The sequence below is a fragment of the Sinocyclocheilus grahami genome, unplaced genomic scaffold, assembly GCF_001515645.1.
Source record: "Sinocyclocheilus grahami isolate Dianchi unplaced genomic scaffold, SAMN03320097.WGS_v1.1 scaffold144.1, whole genome shotgun sequence".
In the NCBI taxonomy this organism is placed as follows: Eukaryota; Metazoa; Chordata; class Actinopteri; order Cypriniformes; family Cyprinidae; genus Sinocyclocheilus; species Sinocyclocheilus grahami.
The window spans coordinates 882,887-901,501 of record NW_015505323.1 but is presented as its reverse complement, the minus strand read 5'-3'; the positions used below and the strand labels follow the sequence as shown (position 1 = coordinate 901,501).

Here is an 18,615-nt window from a genome sequence, read left to right as displayed (position 1 = left end):
GGTTTCTGTCGTTTAAGGCAGTCGCACACAGAAAGAGAAGGACAGAGCCACGTCGCACTACGTCTAGAACAATTCGTACAACACGACGTAGCTGGGCACCACGGACAGATGGCGAACAGCACCGCCGGTGCACGCCAGCGCCCCCTGTTGGACAATACTTTCAGTACAAAATGTGAGTTTGTTTACAAAGTGAGAATGGATGGGATTGTATGAAGGACTTACGCATTTAGAGTGGCAACCAAGCACAAGCAGAGTCCCTCTCTACTGCGGAAGTTTTTGTGTTTGAAGCCAGAAAACAGCCTCTCCCAAACATACTACACAGAAAGACAGGGGAAAAGAAACAGTGTAACTGGTTCATTACATATCCATTACTGCAAAAGCAGAGAGAGAAAAAGACAATGAGCTATGAAGGAAATCAAGAATCACTGGCAGTAGTAACTAGCAAAAAGGATCAAATGTGGTTCTATTCACTCAGCAGCTCACATACACAAAAAAATCTAGACAGCAGCATTATGACTTTTTTGACAGTATGAATGGGTGTGATAAAAATTTCAAACTGAACTGCCCATTCGCTGTACAGTTAGCTCACCATGGGTGTTGCCGTCTGCTCCATCAGCTTCAAAATGAGTGCTTGTGACTGTTCTCGAACCTGATCCTTCGCATCACCCAAACGGTCAACTAATGCAGGCACCACTGAGTGGGGAAAAAAAAGAGGTTTAAAAGGTGATCTAAAAATGCAGGGCTGCACAATTTCTTTAAAAACAAAAGCTCCAGGTTTGCTGTACTTATTTGTAGGGCCCCATATTTTGTAATTATATCAATGACTATAATATACTACTACTACTGCTAATAATAATAATAATCTTTATCACTATAAAGGAATACGTCATATGAAATATTCCTATTGTAATATTTACATTGTAAACTGTAATATATTATGAATGTAATATTTTACTGTTTAAAAAAAATTGTATATAAGAAAATAATTATTATTATTATCATTTTATTTTACAGTACAACTGTAAAATCACAACTATAATATTTATGGTTGTCTTAATTTTTTCATTTTCAAATGTTAAACCATTAAGCTTTTATTTTTGGCCAAAAAAGCACAGGAAGATCACAAGCACTTCTCTGTGCAAGTTTGGGAAGATGGTTGGCGCATGTTGCGTTTTCAAATATATGTTATAAGCGACCCAAACTAAGATCATAGATGAGATCGTATGGAGAGCATTTACTGTCAACCGAGTCGCTCTGAGATGCTGAAAACACTGAATCATGACATACTTTTCATATGCCTGAATGCAATATGCAAATACAACCATTTGTAAATCAAAGTTGATTCCCCCAAATATATGTTTTTGAGCAACCCAAAGCAGTAACACTGGCTCAACCAATGGTGTGAGTTGGGGGCAGGTCTATCTGTTTGGCCAACCAATGACAGACAAATCCATTTAGCGCTGCTAGAGGCCCAGACATATCGTTTCATTTCATCTAACTTTCTACATTGTTGTACACCAGGCAGACTCAAACAATCTCTTTGTGTGAAGTCATCTCATTCCTTTCTCTATACTCCATTTGTTCCATGTTTTCAGATGAATGAGGTATATGATGAGTAAGGGGGGCCATCTGTTATTATCATAACAACCCGTTCCCGTGGTAACAGAAGGCGGGGCTCAAACAGCTGAGAGACAAGCACTGAGCCTGTGGATTGTGTCATGTACACAGCAAGTCATCCTGGCATTCCCCTTTCTGCTGATTATGCAATGGAGAAGATCTTTAGCTAATGCTGCCTTATTGAAGCTGTGACTTCAGTGGAACAAACAACAAACGTGCACACATCGCTTACCTGTGATGATATAACCTCTGAAGCGATCAGTCATCCGATCCACAAATGCGCTGACGATATCGATCCCCAGCAATGCAACCTGACACCAAACAAGAAAGAGACAAATCAGCTGAAAACATCAAACCTCACTCCTCCTCTCACTCAGGCAAACTGTACGACAGTACTCTGATTCTGCTTATTCAGTATCTGATACAGTATCTGTTACAGAGCTTTGTGTTGATGTGCGCTATGTCTTTAAGAAGGACTATTGTTATTGTGTGTGGGTGGGTGAATGAAAATAAGAGATTGTGAGATGGACTTTATTTGAGGATTGTGGTGGGTTCGCTGCAGTGTGTTTTTTGGCAGTGTAGGATGGAAGTTCACATTCCAGAGAAACAATCAAATATTTACTACATCCAAGAAGCTCCAGTTATGACCTATTTTAGGCAAAGCAGCCAGAGAGAGTCCTGAGTAAGGACAACAGAGAGGGTGCACCTGAAAGGCAAAACTGGAAAACACCTGGGCATTTCATTTTGGAAACTGCTTAAATGTGTTTTAATTGGACAGCGTTCAACTACACACTTAGCAATGAGGTCAGCCACACTTTAGGGATTAACCTCATTTTTTTTCAAGTTAATACAATCAGCAAGCATTTCTGGTTTCTTCTCTTGTGTGACTTATGGAGAAAACACTGTGTGTAAATATCAAGTCCATTATTAGATAATTTCTCATTGAACTTTGTCAGCATTTAACTCTATATGACGCATCGCTTCTCGACCTGTTCTTACTAAAAATGGTACCTCTATTACAGATACATTAGATTTCAGAATTAAACATCATCATAAATTTATTTTTTGTAAATGTAAATGTTTGGGGTGGGTAAGATTAAATTTATTTTTTTTGAAAGATGTGACTTGCACTCACCACGGCAGCATTTATAGGATCAAAAATACTGAAAATTACAATAAACACAATTTTTTATTTTTATATATTTTAAAATGTTATGTATTATTAACCTAACTCTCTTAATAATCAATTAAGAAAATGTACGAAGTGTTGCATTTTTTTTTATTTATATATTTTTTTTATTTAAATATACACAACAAATAATAACATTGATATTAATAAATATATTTATTTAAATCTAAGATTTTCATAATATTTTATTATAATTATACATTAATTGTAAAATAATTAAATTACAAAAAAATATTATTTAATTATAAATATGCACATTACTACACATTAGTTTGGGGTCGGTACGATTTTTTTGAAATGTTTTTTAAATAAGTCTCTTACACTCACCAAGGCAGCAATTACATGATTAAAAATACAGTGAAAACAGTAATATTATGAAATATTACTCTGTTTTAAAATAATAGTTTTCTATTTTAATATATTTTAAAATGTATAATTTATACCTGTAATGACAAAGCTGAAGTTTCAGCATCATTACTCCAGTCTTCAGTGTCACATGTGCCTTTAGGAATCCTTCTAATATGCTGATTTGCTGCTCAAGAAACATTTATTTTTATTATCAATTCTCAGTTACGCTGCTAAAAAAAATTCAGGATACTTTTTTTTTTTAAAAGTTCAAAATAGCATTTATTTGAAAAATAAATATTTTGTAACATAATAAATGTCTTTGCTGTCACTTTTGATCAATTTAATGTGTACTTGCTGAAAAATGTATTAATTTCTTAAACAAAACAAAAAAATCTCACTGACCCCAAGCCTTTAAACGACAGAGTATATTGAATAGTAAAAAAAAGAAGAAAAAAAAAGAAAATAAATTTACAGAAATATTTTAGTGGAGAGATGAAAACGGTCTACCAGATCTTCAACAAGAGGGCCAAAGAATATGACACCCTGCATTTATCAAACCACATACATTTGTAGAATTCTGCAGCTGTGTCTCCAATTTATGAATCACCCTCATCATTTCTAAAATCCAACCTCAATGAGTCTGATGTCATAGCCATCTATTAACATCAGCCCCTGAAGGCCAGAACTACCAGCTGAAGACAAAACGGATGAATGTCTAAAGCTGCTTTTAAAACATCAATACTCAATCATATTTCATTCCACGCTTCCCGTTTCAATGTCACTGTTTGCAGAAGTGTCCATTTTTGCCTCAGCCTTGAACATCAGCAGCAGCATGAGCCAGCATAAAAGCTTCGGCTTGCATCCACAGGCCATTTAAACATGCTTTTCTTAATTGACATGACATATACACACACACACACACACACACAAAAAGCAAATGTAAATGGATTACTCATATAAACTGCAGTGACATGTGCCTTTACATCCCCGGTGTAACAGAACAATACCCCACGCGACCCTCCCCCATCCTCACAACACCCCCACCAGAAAATCCACTCTCTCCTAGACACAAATGAATATGTAATGTATGCACATTGATATTAATGTTCTATTTTAACACTTTTTACCTAAACACTTCTACACACAGAAGCTTATCGTAAATACAATTACTTGAGCATTTTTCTGTCAGTTTGACAAAAAGGCACAGAAATGAATGTACAATCACATAAACCTGATGCATTTAGTGATTTACATGCAATAACACATTTTATGAGAATAAACTATTAGGTTTGGCTCAAGACTGTCACTCCAGAACAATGCAGGCATCCTTCATAACATACGTGCCAAACGGCTTATAACACACCTTTTATGACATTTCATTTAAATATACACCCCCAAAGCAGGTCACACGCTATGTACCTTGTAATTGCTGGAGTTGACCCATCCCGTCAGCTCATCTATGGTTTTATCCAGGCGGGGTTTGTCCTGCTCCACATCCCAGGACCTCTGCGGGTCGCTCAGGTAGTCTATGAGATCCGGGCCGACCTGCAGCCGTCGGGTCACGTCCTTCTGCAAAACCTGCTGGTAAAAATAGTCCATGTTGTCATTTTCCTCCATCGGGACGCTTTGTGGTTAGTCCTCAGGTCGCGGCGAAACAATAACAACGACAGAGTGACTGTCAGAGTCGCGTAAACGGCACGAGAAACTGAAATGTGTACAAAGAGGAAGTCAAATACTGGGTTTAAAGACACTCTCTGAGGGTGGCTGAAGTCTGTTGTTTAGTGCATTAACGGAAAATAAACAACTTTGACAAAGTTTCCCAGGAACCAAATGGTTGATCCCCCGAACAAAAAGTGTTTCCACTGAAAAACAAAGTGTGGGCGACCACGGACGCAAAGCAAAGTAAAAGAGATCCGCTGCGAGGCGCGTATAAAAACAGTGGAAATGTATCGGCTAACTCGGCTAGCTTTAACTCTTATGGTCGAGTATCCTGGGGCCTGCCGCCGGGGCTCTCCTCCCTCCTGGCGTCCATTTCAGAAAAGCCCGCTTCACGCCGCTCGGGTGATGAGTGGATGAGCCGCCGGTGTAGTGCCGACGCGCGCTGCTTTCACGGCTCTCCTGTTTACACTTAATACAAATATAATCCGCGGGTTGACAGCTGCCTCCTGAGCTCACGACTCGATCACGGCCACTAGACCGCCAGTAGCCGCAATAGTGGAGTGTTGAATAGCAAACGATCCCAAGGAAGAGTTGGGCCGAGGCCTTGAGGTCCTTCAAAGCCGCACAGATGTCCAGCATGATGCCTGAATGAAAATATGCTCATTTGGTACACAATTCATTATTTATCAGAGGCTGTGCAGTGCGACAGTATCAGAATAGAGACAACATACATGTTTATTATATAGTATCAAGAGAGAGACTATACATGTTTTATTGTTGTTGCTGTTGTTATTATTATTATTATTATTATTTTCTTTTATTATTATTAATGTATCCAACCGGCTTCAATGAGAATTTATTTTTGATGATGATTCTGGTTATTCCAGTAGGCCTATGCTGACACTTTTCCTTGTGATATTGTTGACTGAATCACATTTGGTAACAAAGTTGTTGCATATTTGAATATATTACTAAATTATTATTACTTCTTAATTATAACAGACCTCTTCTTATTGTAATAATTTACGCACATAGACTTTCAAAGAACCATTTTGTGCATTTAAAAGCACCAAGAAGATTATACTTACTTTGAATAACGCACACGCTTGTATCCATACAACACAATTTTTTTTAAATATGCTCTTTCGTCTCCCCCTAGTGGCATTAAATGTGTATGTCAAACGTAATTAAAATAAATAAATAAATGAATGAATGAATGAATGAATGAATGAGTGAATTGGTGATACATACCACATTAATAGAATGTACTAGATATTCTATACTACAGAGCATACTACATTTTTAGAGTCTATTTTACATACATATACACTGTATTACTTTACTGCAATATTATTAGGTTACCAAAATCCATATTCAACTATAAGTTTTTGTCTCAAGGGCTTTCTAGTACTCGTGCTATAATGCAAAACTCTCTTACCCAATAATTTGAAATATGGTTATTTTAGTCTATTATGTTCCTGTTTGAATTTAGATCATGATCATTTTTATTTATTCTATTTTATATTCATTATAAAATCTTAAAATTAAGTAGTTACAATGTAGCTAGCTAGCTTTTTGTTAATAGCTTGCAACTCTTATCAAAAGTGTCTTGACATTACTACTTGATAAGCTACATTTTCAAACATGCAAACATGTCTACAGAACACATATATGGTGAAGAGAGAAAAAACAACAACAGGTTTCAGGTCCTGTTTAAGCGAATCAGTGGTGTAAACTGGTCTAAAATTCCAAGATGCTAAATCATATATTGTTATAACCATGTTTATAAACAAATTATTCATTTCAACAATAAACCGAGTATATGAAACCATAAGAACTAACCATCCAGAATGTGACACACAGCTCAGATCTTTTATTTAAAGAAATGTCACATTAACAACCAGAACACAAGGACATTCAGGTAACTTTTCATCTTTGTCAAAAAAATATGGGAGAGAAAGAGGGGAACAGATTAACTGTTACAGAACAATACTAAATAAACTTCATTTCGCAGACAGGTTTAGCATTGCCTTCTAAAGTGGTCGAGATAAAGAATACTGGAATCACTGGTGTATGCATTGACAGGAAATGATGACATCCTCATCAGCATCAGCATCACAGCTAATGGCAAAAACCAACTTAAATAGAGAAGAATACAAGAGAAAAAAATATGATAAACTACATCGCAGCCCTGAGCATTTCTGTGGCTGTAACCCACCCCTCCCTCCATTTGCAAAATCAAAGGCACTCACACTGACAAAAAACATTTCCATTGAGTAGATGATCAACTCAGCAGCTGTTTTCATCAGCAAGACTCGACATGATTTTAAATATGCAATGTTACGCATCAAACCAATGTTGCACATCAGTTTTATGCACAAGACTTAAGGGATGAACTTACAGGGACTCTTCACCCAAATATGAAATTTTTGTCATCATTCACTTTGTACCAAAACTCTTGGTCACCATTCATTTTCATTGCATCTTGGTCTATACAATGAATGTGAATATAGACTGAAACTAAAAATTTTTGTTCCACACATAAAGACAGGTTTGAAGATGGGTGAGACGATAACAGAAGTAAAATTTTTTGTGGAACCATCACTTTAAATAATGATCGCTTGGTTAAGGTTTGATATTTTTCCCTTGGCGTATTTGTACTGTTGATTTTTGTATAATTTACATATTACACTCAGATCTGATCTAGTTCACTCAAAAAATGAACACTGTGTCATTATTTACTCATCCTTGTGTTGTTTCAAACCAGTATGAGTTTCTTTTGTGAAACTCAAAAGATGACATTGTGTAGAATGAACATCGAATGGACACAAAAACATATTTTTCAAAATATGTTCTTCTGTGTTCCAGGTTTGGAATGACATGAGGATGAGAAAACGATAACAGAATTTTCATTTTTGGGTGAACTACGCCTTTAATGATGTGTAATTGGCAGTAAATATACAGGAATGGGACATTGCGATGAGAATACTTTGAAATATTGAGGAAATGCCTGAATAAGGAGTGTTCTAAATCCTGTCACATACCACAGTTACATATGCCTGGGCTTTCAATATTGCACTGAAACATTGTGAAACTTATGATAATTTATTCCTGATGTATCCCCCCGAACCCTAAGCACATGTATATTATCTAAATTTGAACATTCACATCAATCATGACATACTGTAACTCCACACTGAAGCAAAATCCACTTTATCTTGCATGCACAATCTGTCCTTTTCTTCCCCTCGCTCGCTCAGGTGATTTCAAATGCGATTTTTTCGTCCGCTCAAAATTAGGGTGAGCACTAACAGAAAATAAAAAAAACATTTTACTCCAGTTTTAATACGGGCTGATTCATTGTAGTGTTTTATTTTGTTTTCTATATTTAAACATCCTCACACACACACGCAAAACCAGACAGAAACGCTCAAAGCTTCCTGCTCTCAGGTTCGAGAAAGTCACATGATCAATCGGTGGGAGGCGTATCCTACAACACTCCAGAGACTTGCATCCTGCTGCTCATTTCCTGTTGTTTCAATTTGTTCTCGTCGTAAGAGAATGCATTCCTATTGGTTGAGGAAGAGGAGCAGGACGTAAACACCGTGTAGTCGTCATAACGGCATCAAAATACCTCAAAGTTCTTTGCGGATTCGTTCTATATTCATTAGTTCCATAATGCTTTAAGTACTTCCTCCAATTTGTTTTCTATATATCCAAATATGAAATATTTTACATGGTAGCTCCTTGATTTTTCTTCTTTTATATCCAAGTAGGTGGTATTGTATGTGCGTAGTATTTGTCAGGTTGCATTGTATTTATTTTGCGTAACTTGTTCAGGTCCATCCTGCTGCCAGGCAACCGCTCAGTGAACAAGCCATGCTTCCTTTAGCCACAACCCCACACAGCGTCTCGTAGTGGTGCGGAGCGGAGGCAGGGCGGAGTTTAGAAGTTGTCTGACAGCTTGACTTTCTATGGGATCTTCCAGAAGCCCCTCCTTCTGTCAGAGTATGACGCAGCATCGGCAGAGACGCTGACCACCTCCGTGCACTGAGGGAGGGGGTGTCACTGGGGCAAAGTAAGCGTGGACTTTGATCTCAGGAAGGTGAGCCTACAAGAGAAACAACAGCAGAATGAGCCAGAGTGCAGAATGTGACATGACAACTGGATTAAGTCATTTTTCTCTACACCCTGAAAAAAAGAAAAGTCCAATAGCTTGTCATGTTTGGTTTGGACCAAAACTCAAGATTAACACAGAAGACTTTAAATGGAAGAATTAAACAGAATAAGTCTATAATAAAACAATATTGGTTTTTTTTATAAATCCATTTTTAAGTGTCTGATTACCATTATTAATATATAGATTTTTAATAGTTTTATTGCTACTTTTTTTTTTTTGTCCAATAGCTTGTCATGTTTGGTTTGGACCAAAACTCAAGATTAACACAGAAGACTTTAAATGGAAGAATTAAACAGAATAAGTCTATAATAAAACAATATTGTTTTTTTTATAAATCCATTTTTAAGTGTCTGATTACCATTATTAATATATAGATTTTTAATAGTTTTATTGCTACTTTTTTTTTAAAAAAGTAGAAATTAATAAAATTAATAAGACTTCTACAGTAAAACATAATATGAATAATAGATTCATTAATGATATCACTATTATTAATTATAAAACTATACCATTGTATAAAATATACTGCATACATTTCATATTAGGCATATAATGTTATGAATAAATATTACAAATACACAGCATATTATAACAGCCCAATTGTTTTAGGTTTTAAAAACAACAGTCTTTATGATTATGACTGTGTACATGAAGCATGGCAAGACTTCATCAGTGAAGGAAAATAGAGGATGAAACTGAAAGTAAATCATAGGGATTATTGAGCACCAAGGAGGCTTGTGTCCAAACAACATAGAACTACTGAAGAAAAGTGACAGCAAACCTAAACCTGGACAGCTGGAGCACCAAAATGAACTTCAACATCTGCCCTGACCAGAAAAATCACCTGACTTGAATGCTATCAAACCACTGTGTGCACTGTAACCAATGACAACTTACAAATGAGGCCCTTGTTTGACGTTTGTTCATAGATGTTACAGATTGTAATGTGAACAGTGTAAAACTGACATTTTTGAAATTTCACATTTCTGAAATGTGAAAGTCACATCGTGTTTTCATGACTGATCACTGCTGTTGGCACTGCAGACACTGCACATTTGAATTCTGCACATAAATGGGGATCATTTTTGTCTTTATGCGGTTGTTAGAGTTGAGACTATGTGTGGGAGTTGTGACATATCTAGCTATTATTTTCCACAGACCCGGATTCGTTTGATGCCCGCGCGGGTGACCTGCTGGCAGTCATAGAGCTCAATGCGTTCCAGATGCTGGCAACTTTTGAGGTGCTCCAGTGTGATGTCTGTGATCAAGGGGCAGTTGTCCAGCTCCACGACCTGCAGACGCTCCTGACCACACACACTGCTGCTCAGGTGTCTGATTCCATCGTCTGTTACCAACTCGCAGTGAGACAGGCTCTAGAAAACACACACACACGCCAAACTGAGCAAGCTATAAAGAGTGAGCTTCTGAAAACAAATGGACATGCTTCATAATTCCTTTACAGAAAGCCATAAATAACAAGCATAGAAACAATACTCCCACACACTCTCTCAATCACTCACCAGCGCCTGCAGCCGAGGGCAGTGGATTGAGAGCTGAACCAGAGTGTTATCAGTCACCTGAATGGGACATACAGACACAGAACATTAATATTAGCATGCTGACTAATCAGGATATATTGTTGCAAGGAAACAGACACAGCGCAATAGCAGTTAAAAAAAAAAAAAATCTCAGAATACCTGGCTATATAGTAGAGGTAGATTTTACAGAAAATTTTATCTGTGCTGTTAGCACAAGTTTTTTTTCACCTTTTAATTTTATTAATTTTTATACATTTAATATATTCAATAACGAATTCTAATATTTAATATTTTATGAATTAGAATATCAAAAATGTATTTATTTTGTTATATAATAAATTGTTCAAATTTGTCATTGTTTTTAATATTGTTTCATTAATTCTTTCTTCGTTTTTTTATTGTTGTTTTACGGTTTACATTTTGTTGCAGGCTGCCTAGTGACAACTTTCCCCAAATATAAAACCATTCAAAATGTTGAGGTTAGTAAGTTTTTCTTTCTTTAAAGAAATTAATACTTTTATTCAGAAAGGGTGTATTCAATTTATAAAAAGTCACAGTAAATGTTACAAAAGATTTATATTTCAAATAAATCACAGTTTCCATAAAAATATTAAGAAGCACAACTGTTTTCAACATTGATAATAAGAAATGTTTCTTGAGCAAATCAGCATATCAGAATGATTTCTGAAATATCATGTGACACTGAAACCTGCAGTAATGAAGGCTGCTGAAAATTCACCTTTGCCATCACAGGAATAAATTACATTTGAACATATACTGAAATGGAAAACTGTATTTCAGTGTATTTTATTGTATTTAATCAAATAAATGCAGTCTTTGTGAGAATAAGGAACTTCTTCAAAAACATTTCAAATATCTTACCCTCTATATTTATTTTATATTAATATTTATAACATTATCAGCTATAATGAATATATAGCACATTACTAAGATACTAATAAAAAAAAAATACCTATATTTACCCTTAAATACACAAAAGTGAACCCGTCCATGATGACTTGGCAATATACACCAAATAAGAACTTATGGATTTTAAACTCACCAAAATACATTCCTCTAAATCCATCTTCTCCAAATCATGACAATTCTAAAACAGAAGGCATAGCTTGTTTAGGAATCCTGTCACATCAGCGATGTCTCTCTAAATCCAATGTGTTTATGTTTTGTAATTTTGGGGTGTTTGTGTGATTACTCACTCTGGCAAGAACAGTAAAACCAGCATCAGTCACATGTGAGCAGCGAGCAGCCTCCAGGATCCTGAGGAAAACACATGCAATGTGAATGAATGACTCTGTGTGGGCATGTGTGCTTATCTGCGTACAGATGAAGAAAGCTTTACTTGAGCCGTTGGCAGTTGAGGCCGAGGGCAGTCAGAGAAGCGTCTGTGATGTTGCTGCAGCCAGACACACAAACCATCTGCAGTTTGTGACAACCACGGCACAAACTCACAAAGCCGTCATCTGTGATTTGCTGCAAGATGGATAAAACAACAAATGAACATTGTGTATTTGTTTTTCACAAGCAATATTTAACAAAAGTATAGTAATAATTCAAAGTCTTACTGTGCATGATTGCATGTTGATTGTCATGAGCTCTGGACAGTGCTTTTGAAGGTGCTTCAGTGCAGTATCATCAAGCTGAAAAGACACATTTATCAATTATTATGTCACATTATCAATGATTTCACTCAAAGTGTTTTGTGTGAGTGTGTGCTTGTATAGATGTATGTACCTGTGTGCAGCCTCTCAGAAACAGAGCTCTGACACTTGTGCAGCCATGGCTGAGAGCCTCGATGCCATCACTCATGATCTGATCACACCAGGACAGGTTCAGATTCTCCAACATCCGACAGCCCTCACTAGCAGGCAGAAAGAGTCAATACGAGGGTATGAAGCAAACAAAACGCTAAAAAAATAACTTAAACACCACCTAACAAACAAAAAAAACCAAAATAAAGTTATTTAAAAGAAAAATAAAGGAAACTTTTTAACCGCTAACCAGTAGAGTAAAAAACAATACACAATGATTTTTTTTGATGATTTGAAAAATAATTTTTTCTCTTTTTCCAGTTATAATAAACCCCTGTTATATGACGATCATTAAACCATTCAAAATTTGTTTCCAAAACTTATAATTAAAAAAAACAAAATAATAATAAAATATATATAAACATTATTATTTTCTTTTTAAAATGTGCTTTATGCATTTCAAACAATACCTTGCACTGTTAAGATGTGGGAAGATAAGCAGCAATTATCTCAAATGTCTAACAATGAGTAAATAACTGGCCTTAGTTTCTGTTTAAATATTCACTCCCAGAATTTCCTGTTTCACCAGCTCATACAGTATAATCTACTACAACTGTGGGAAAAAAAATCAATAGAAGAAATGTGACAGAGGTGACAGACTTATAATCATTAACAAAGTCACCCTCCTGACACAATGAAATTAAAACTAGGCTTTGATTTAACATTCCCCAATTAAGTTTGAAAGACTCAGTTTTGCTTTTTTTAGTCCATTAGCTTTGAGGTCATCAAGTGTTTAAAAATGGAGTCTTTCACTACGGACAAAATTAAGCAATAATATTGTTGTCTTATTTTACACTCAAGGGACATACATTTTTTTGTCCAATAATCATCATGATTCGTGCTAACCCAAACAGGACTTATGGTCATGATATTTAACATTATTTACAGAATCAAAACAAATAACCCAGCCTAAATTAGCCTTATAACTGCCCCACCTTAAGGCCTTAAGTGCATGATTGGTGATGGACACGCAGGAGGTCAGGTCAAGGTGGCGAAGTTTGGAGCAAAACTTGCTAAGGCTGACGCAGGTGGAGTCTGTGATCTTGGTGCAGCCGTTGAGGTTTAGATGTTCAATGTTGCGACAGTTCTGAGCAAAGGTCCTGCCAAATCAAATGAAACCTCTTAGCTGACAATGTTAAACAGAAAAACTACACAATAAAAACCAGATACACATGGTCCAAAACAGCAACAAATAATCATTATACCATCTCCTAACCAGCCACAATATGACACGTTTGTCACAATGAAAGCTAAACTGCTGCACAATCCAATCAGCTATTTTGAAAGATATTTGATATATAATATGCAATTATATGGAAAGAGACCAATGATATGCATTATGGGCGGGCAACTATGAAATAGAAACCAATAAATATCCATTAAAAAAAATTATACAAAATGCCCTGTCAGTCTTCACAAATCACAGCCAGTTAGGACAAAAACTGATTCAGTGAAATCACTTTCATAACTTGCTTTTGTCACAATGAAAGCTAAACTGCTGCACAATCCAATCAGCTATTTTGAAAGATATTTGATATATAATATGCAATTATATGGAAAGAGACCAATGATATGCATTATGGGCGGGCAACTATGAAATAGAAACCAATAAATATCCATTAAAAAAATTATACAAAATGCCCTGTCAGTCTTCACAAATCACAGCCAGTTAGGACAAAAACTGATTCAGTGAAATCACTTTCATAACTTTGACTTGCTTAAATGCAGCTGAATGCTATTTTATACTTTTGATTGGACAGTTTCATTAATTGCATGAACTGTGCAATCCTACAGTGCATGTTTTGATTAACAAAAAGTAATGCGGCTCACTTCATGGAGGCATCTCCCACACTGAGGCAGCCCCGAAGACTGAGCTGCCTCAAAAACCCCCCACATCGCTTCGAGATGTTCTCCACGACACGTCCCTAATAGAAAGACAGAGAGAGAGAGAGAGATCAGGCAGAGGATCAGGGATGACGTTACAGTCTATGGATTCAGTAGAAAGCCTACTGACCCAGTGTTAATCCCACACACATAACAACCACAGACAGACAATTTAAAGCACATAGCAACATATTACTGATGCCAATAACACACAAGACTGTATCTGCAATCACAAACCAAAACATTTACTTTACACATGCTTTTTCACCTCAATATCTGTCTGAAAGTTAAAGAGATCAATCTTCTGCCAGTTGCTTCCATCTAATGCAAGAACATTCCATGCCTGTTCATCCACAGAGAAAAGGAGGAAGCATTGTTAGAAAACTTAATCTTAATTCTAGACATTTTTGTTTCATTTGAACTAAACAAGCAGCTGAACATACCTTGGATACTTGGGCACACCTACACAATGTAACTACATCCAGGAAGGAGAAAATCCTGAAATAAAAACAGAGACTTTTGATTAATTGTTTATTTTTTGTTTATTATTCAGTTTTTTCCTTGCTACCCACTTCCTGTAATCCTTTGACAGTACATACAAAAGTATGTCAAGCCAATAAAGCAATTAGAATTTTGGAAATTAAAAAATCAGATGGCCAGACCAACAGATAGACAGATAGATAGATAGATAGATAGATAGATAGAGAGATAGAGAGACTAACAGATAGATGATCGATTCAGAGACAGACATGAAGATAGATATTTACACATTTTATTACAACGTAATCTGCCATCTATTGCAATAAGAGTCGTTATTATGATAGGCTCACCGGAGCAGAAGCTCTTTGGGAAGTTTTTTGTTGATTAGGGCCTCATCACTGTTTGAGAACACCTGGACAATATGAAATGACACAGATGAATTACATAAAGCTCACACAGCACCAGCTACGCTCATGCACAATCAATATGCCCAAAGCTGGTTCAGACACGCCTCGGCCTGGTGCAACTTCACCCATAACACTTGCACAAGAAGGACAAATAGCATCAGCGAGTGTCTTTGATAACACTGCTGCTTTGTGACATTTTCTCAAGCCCTCGCATTCAGGGCACGTAAGCAAGCCAATCAGCTTGATCTAAACTTCAAGAACACCAGCCAACTCTAATGTTAAACGGATTCAGGCGCAGCGCCCGTTGCTGACACGGTCAGCTGGTGCCGTTGTGTTAGGACGGGATTACCCTTGACGAACAAAAGCCTAAATACTGCACGTAAAAATAGAGCTCTGCTCGGCCCAAAACACACACACAACACACACACACAACCCTTGCAGACACACACGCGCGGGCACGCACGCAGTCAGTCAGTTAGTCACTCACGCGCGGGCACGCACGCAGACACAAACAGACGCTTAAACACCCTGCCATCGCTCAGACAGCCTGCCACCGCCCGTTTTCGTTTCCTCGGGCAAACTATCGCGGTTCAACGACCACGTCCACAGTTCGCTCGATATGAGTTACCTCAAATCTGCCCTTGGTGATGCCGTTCATGTCTGTTGCAGTGTCAATAATAAAGACAGTCCTCGGCAAGCGCTGCGCACAGCGACGTTTGCGCGTTTTGTCAACGCTGGCGATCAAACTATTGTGAGACAGACGCGCAGCTGTAACGTGTGGCCTGCGAGCCGTTCGTGTCTGCGCTGGTAACCGGAGAAATCCCGGGCTGGCCGCCGTCCGTGAACCATCACACAGCCAAAATAACAATAATAATATGGACGGAGCAGACTGCTGCTCTAACCTCACTTCCGCCTCCCGAGCTGCCTCTCTGACTACATTTCCGCTCGAGCGCAAATTCCTGCCCGAAGTGAGTGCCGCTTAATCTTTAAACGACGCCAATAAAATGCAAGAGGTTTCTGGCAAATAAGCTTAAAGAATAATCCTTTTTATTAGCACTGGAGTTAAGAACGCGCTCGTGCGCTCCAGGGGTTCAAAAGAGTGGCTGTCGTGACGTCACTTTTGCGGGAAAAACACGCGTGGTGGGTTTGTTTTGGTAATGTTGTATGAGGTTGCATAGGTGTTCCGTGGTTAGGACGCAAATAGAAGTGTAGGGAAATGAAAAGCGACACTTTATTCATACAGAATTAAATGTCATCGACAATATTTTAGCACAATGTCTCTGTTAGCAGAGCAGATGTGCATTGAGAAAATATGCTTTTGTGAAAATATGGATATTGTCAAAATTCTATTCAATTTAGTTTCGAAGCATCTAACAAACACACACAAGTAAAACATTTCCACATTTTACTGCATTTACGTATTTGTTATTTCATTTAAATGTCCCAGATGTTAAACTGCCTGAAACCAATTAGCTGAGACTGTTAAATACAGCTTTATAGTTGATTGATAGTTGAATAGTCATAAAATGATTGCTGTCTGTTTACACAAGTTTGTCTGTCTTCAGCAATATCATGATGACGTGCAAAAAAATCTACTATGTACTTTGGAAGTCTAAATTGAATAAACATTTCCACATTTTACTGCATTTACGTATTTGTTATTTCATTTAAATGTCCCAGATGTTAAACTGCCTGGAACCAATTAGCTGAGACTGTTAAATACAGCTTTATAGTTGATTGATAGTTGAATAGTCATAAAATGATTGCTGTCTCTTTACACAAGTTTGTCTGTCTTCAGCAATATCATGATGACGTGCAAAAAATCTACTATGTACTTTGGAAGTCTAAATTGAATAGCAAAAACAATGTTTTATTTTATCTAGGAAATACGATTTTACAGCCCTGTAAAATCAGACAGTCTGAATGTTATAAAATGCTGATTTCTGTTTTTGAATAGGCACTAAATGTGTTTTTGCACGGCAGTATTTCTGGTCAACAGCAGAGGGCGAAAGAGAGCCGCATTGCTGGTGATTTTTTACCTTTCGTGATTTTAAGTCTGTGAATGGCGCGTGAATATTTTCTGGTTAGTTATTATTCAGCTATTGGCTAGTCTTTATATATTTCCCGGTTAGTCATTCAGCATCACAACATGATGTGTTTAATAGGACTATTTAATATAAGGTATTTCCCAGCAAGAGATGCAGTTTGTCCCTAATGTGTAGATGTTGGTGCTAAAACCTCTTTATTTTTGCATCAGTTTGAGGCTGGAAAAGACTACAGAACTAAGGTGTTTGGTCTTTAAAATGAAAGAAGTTTAACACCACTGTTACTCTTCCTAGGAGTGACATCAGCAAAAATCACTCCAAGAGCAAGATTCCAGAAGGTTCCAAAGAAGTAATATCAGCATCTGCAGGCCTCTCAGCATCTTGGCTAAGGTTGTCCTGGAGTCCACCATCAGGGACTGAACAAGAATGGTGTGCATGGCTGGACAACAAGATGGTAGCCAAGAACATTTTGCCAAAGACTGTGTGAATGAGCCAGAAGACTATGAAAATAATGTTTTTTGTCAACAAATGAATGTCAGAAATAAAACGGATTGATATAAAGAAGTGTTAAATATGACCAAAAAAAGACACCGCTAACAGGGGATATTCTCAGAAGCAATGTTCTCTTAAAGTTAAGATCAAACATTATTCCAGTCGCATTAAAAGAATGTTCATTTGAAGTTATCTGGTCTTTAATAACGTTCTCAAAACGTTAGCACAAAAATGTTATTTGTACATCATTAATAGAATGTTTCTTCTGAAACTGAAAAAATGTTACGACAGGTTTCAAAACGTTCAGAGAACATTCAAAAATAACATTCCCATAATGTTTGCAAAGTGATAGAAATGGAACATTCCCTTAATGTTTTTGCTAACTTTCCCATAAATGAGAAAAGTTTTTTAAAAAGCTTGTTGTTTTGAATTTTCTGAGAACATTCAGAAATAATTTTCATACCTTAATAGGAACATTATAAAAGCATACTTAGAACATCTTTTTGTTGGTCTGTCAGCTGTATATTGGTGGTTTTGTTCCTCTGGACCAGGACGTCTTGCTTTCATTGATAAAGTTATGACCATTTTGCTTAAATAAATGAAAAAAAATAAAAATGCAACGTTTTCCTGTTTTGTTTAACTTTTGGTGAAGAACTGATCTCAGTGTTGTTCAAATGTATGCAGGTTCACAAATGTTCTAGCACTACTCTATGTGCCGGCTTAAAGCTGTAATTGTTTGGCTAATACCTTGACTAAATAATAAGGTAAGGAATTTTGGATCACACATAGCTCAGTTATTGAAGTAAATAACATCAGAAGCTGTTCAGACACACTCAGTCTGCGCTGGCCACAATCCTGCCACTTACTCACTAAAAAACAAACATACTTGCTAATTCACACTCACTATCTCTTTCTCGAGCACAGAGGTACACATAAAAGCCTTTACA

The 18,615-nt window shown here is 36.8% G+C and overlaps 2 protein-coding genes across 2 annotated transcripts in view; both read right to left on the bottom strand.

The window, feature by feature from the left end:
- Positions 1–5,441, bottom strand: part of LOC107591652 (CLIP-associating protein 2) — a 56,775-nt gene extending 51,334 nt beyond the window's left edge. Inside the window, exons 1-4 of the mRNA XM_016280872.1 lie at positions 4,574–5,441; positions 1,850–1,928; positions 590–693; positions 223–314 (exon numbers count right to left, since the gene is read on the bottom strand). Of these exons, the coding sequence (XP_016136358.1) occupies positions 223–314; positions 590–693; positions 1,850–1,928; positions 4,574–4,771 (473 nt within the window). The 5' untranslated portion in view covers positions 4,772–5,441. The remainder of the gene's footprint in view (positions 1–222; positions 315–589; positions 694–1,849; positions 1,929–4,573) is intronic.
- A 1,230-nt stretch (positions 5,442–6,671) lies between these two features.
- Positions 6,672–16,069, bottom strand: LOC107591618 (F-box/LRR-repeat protein 2-like). Its single transcript, XM_016280826.1, has 14 exons — positions 15,760–16,069; positions 15,075–15,136; positions 14,688–14,742; positions 14,513–14,587; positions 14,191–14,285; positions 13,296–13,460; positions 12,284–12,410; positions 12,115–12,189; positions 11,892–12,022; positions 11,749–11,809; positions 11,595–11,639; positions 10,514–10,570; positions 10,154–10,366; positions 6,672–8,924 (listed from the first exon to the last, which is right to left on the bottom strand). Exons 1-14 carry the CDS (start codon positions 15,787–15,789, stop codon positions 8,817–8,819), a joined length of 1,299 nt encoding a protein of 432 aa, XP_016136312.1. The 5' UTR covers positions 15,790–16,069; the 3' UTR covers positions 6,672–8,816.
- Positions 16,070–18,615: the final 2,546 nt, after the last annotated feature.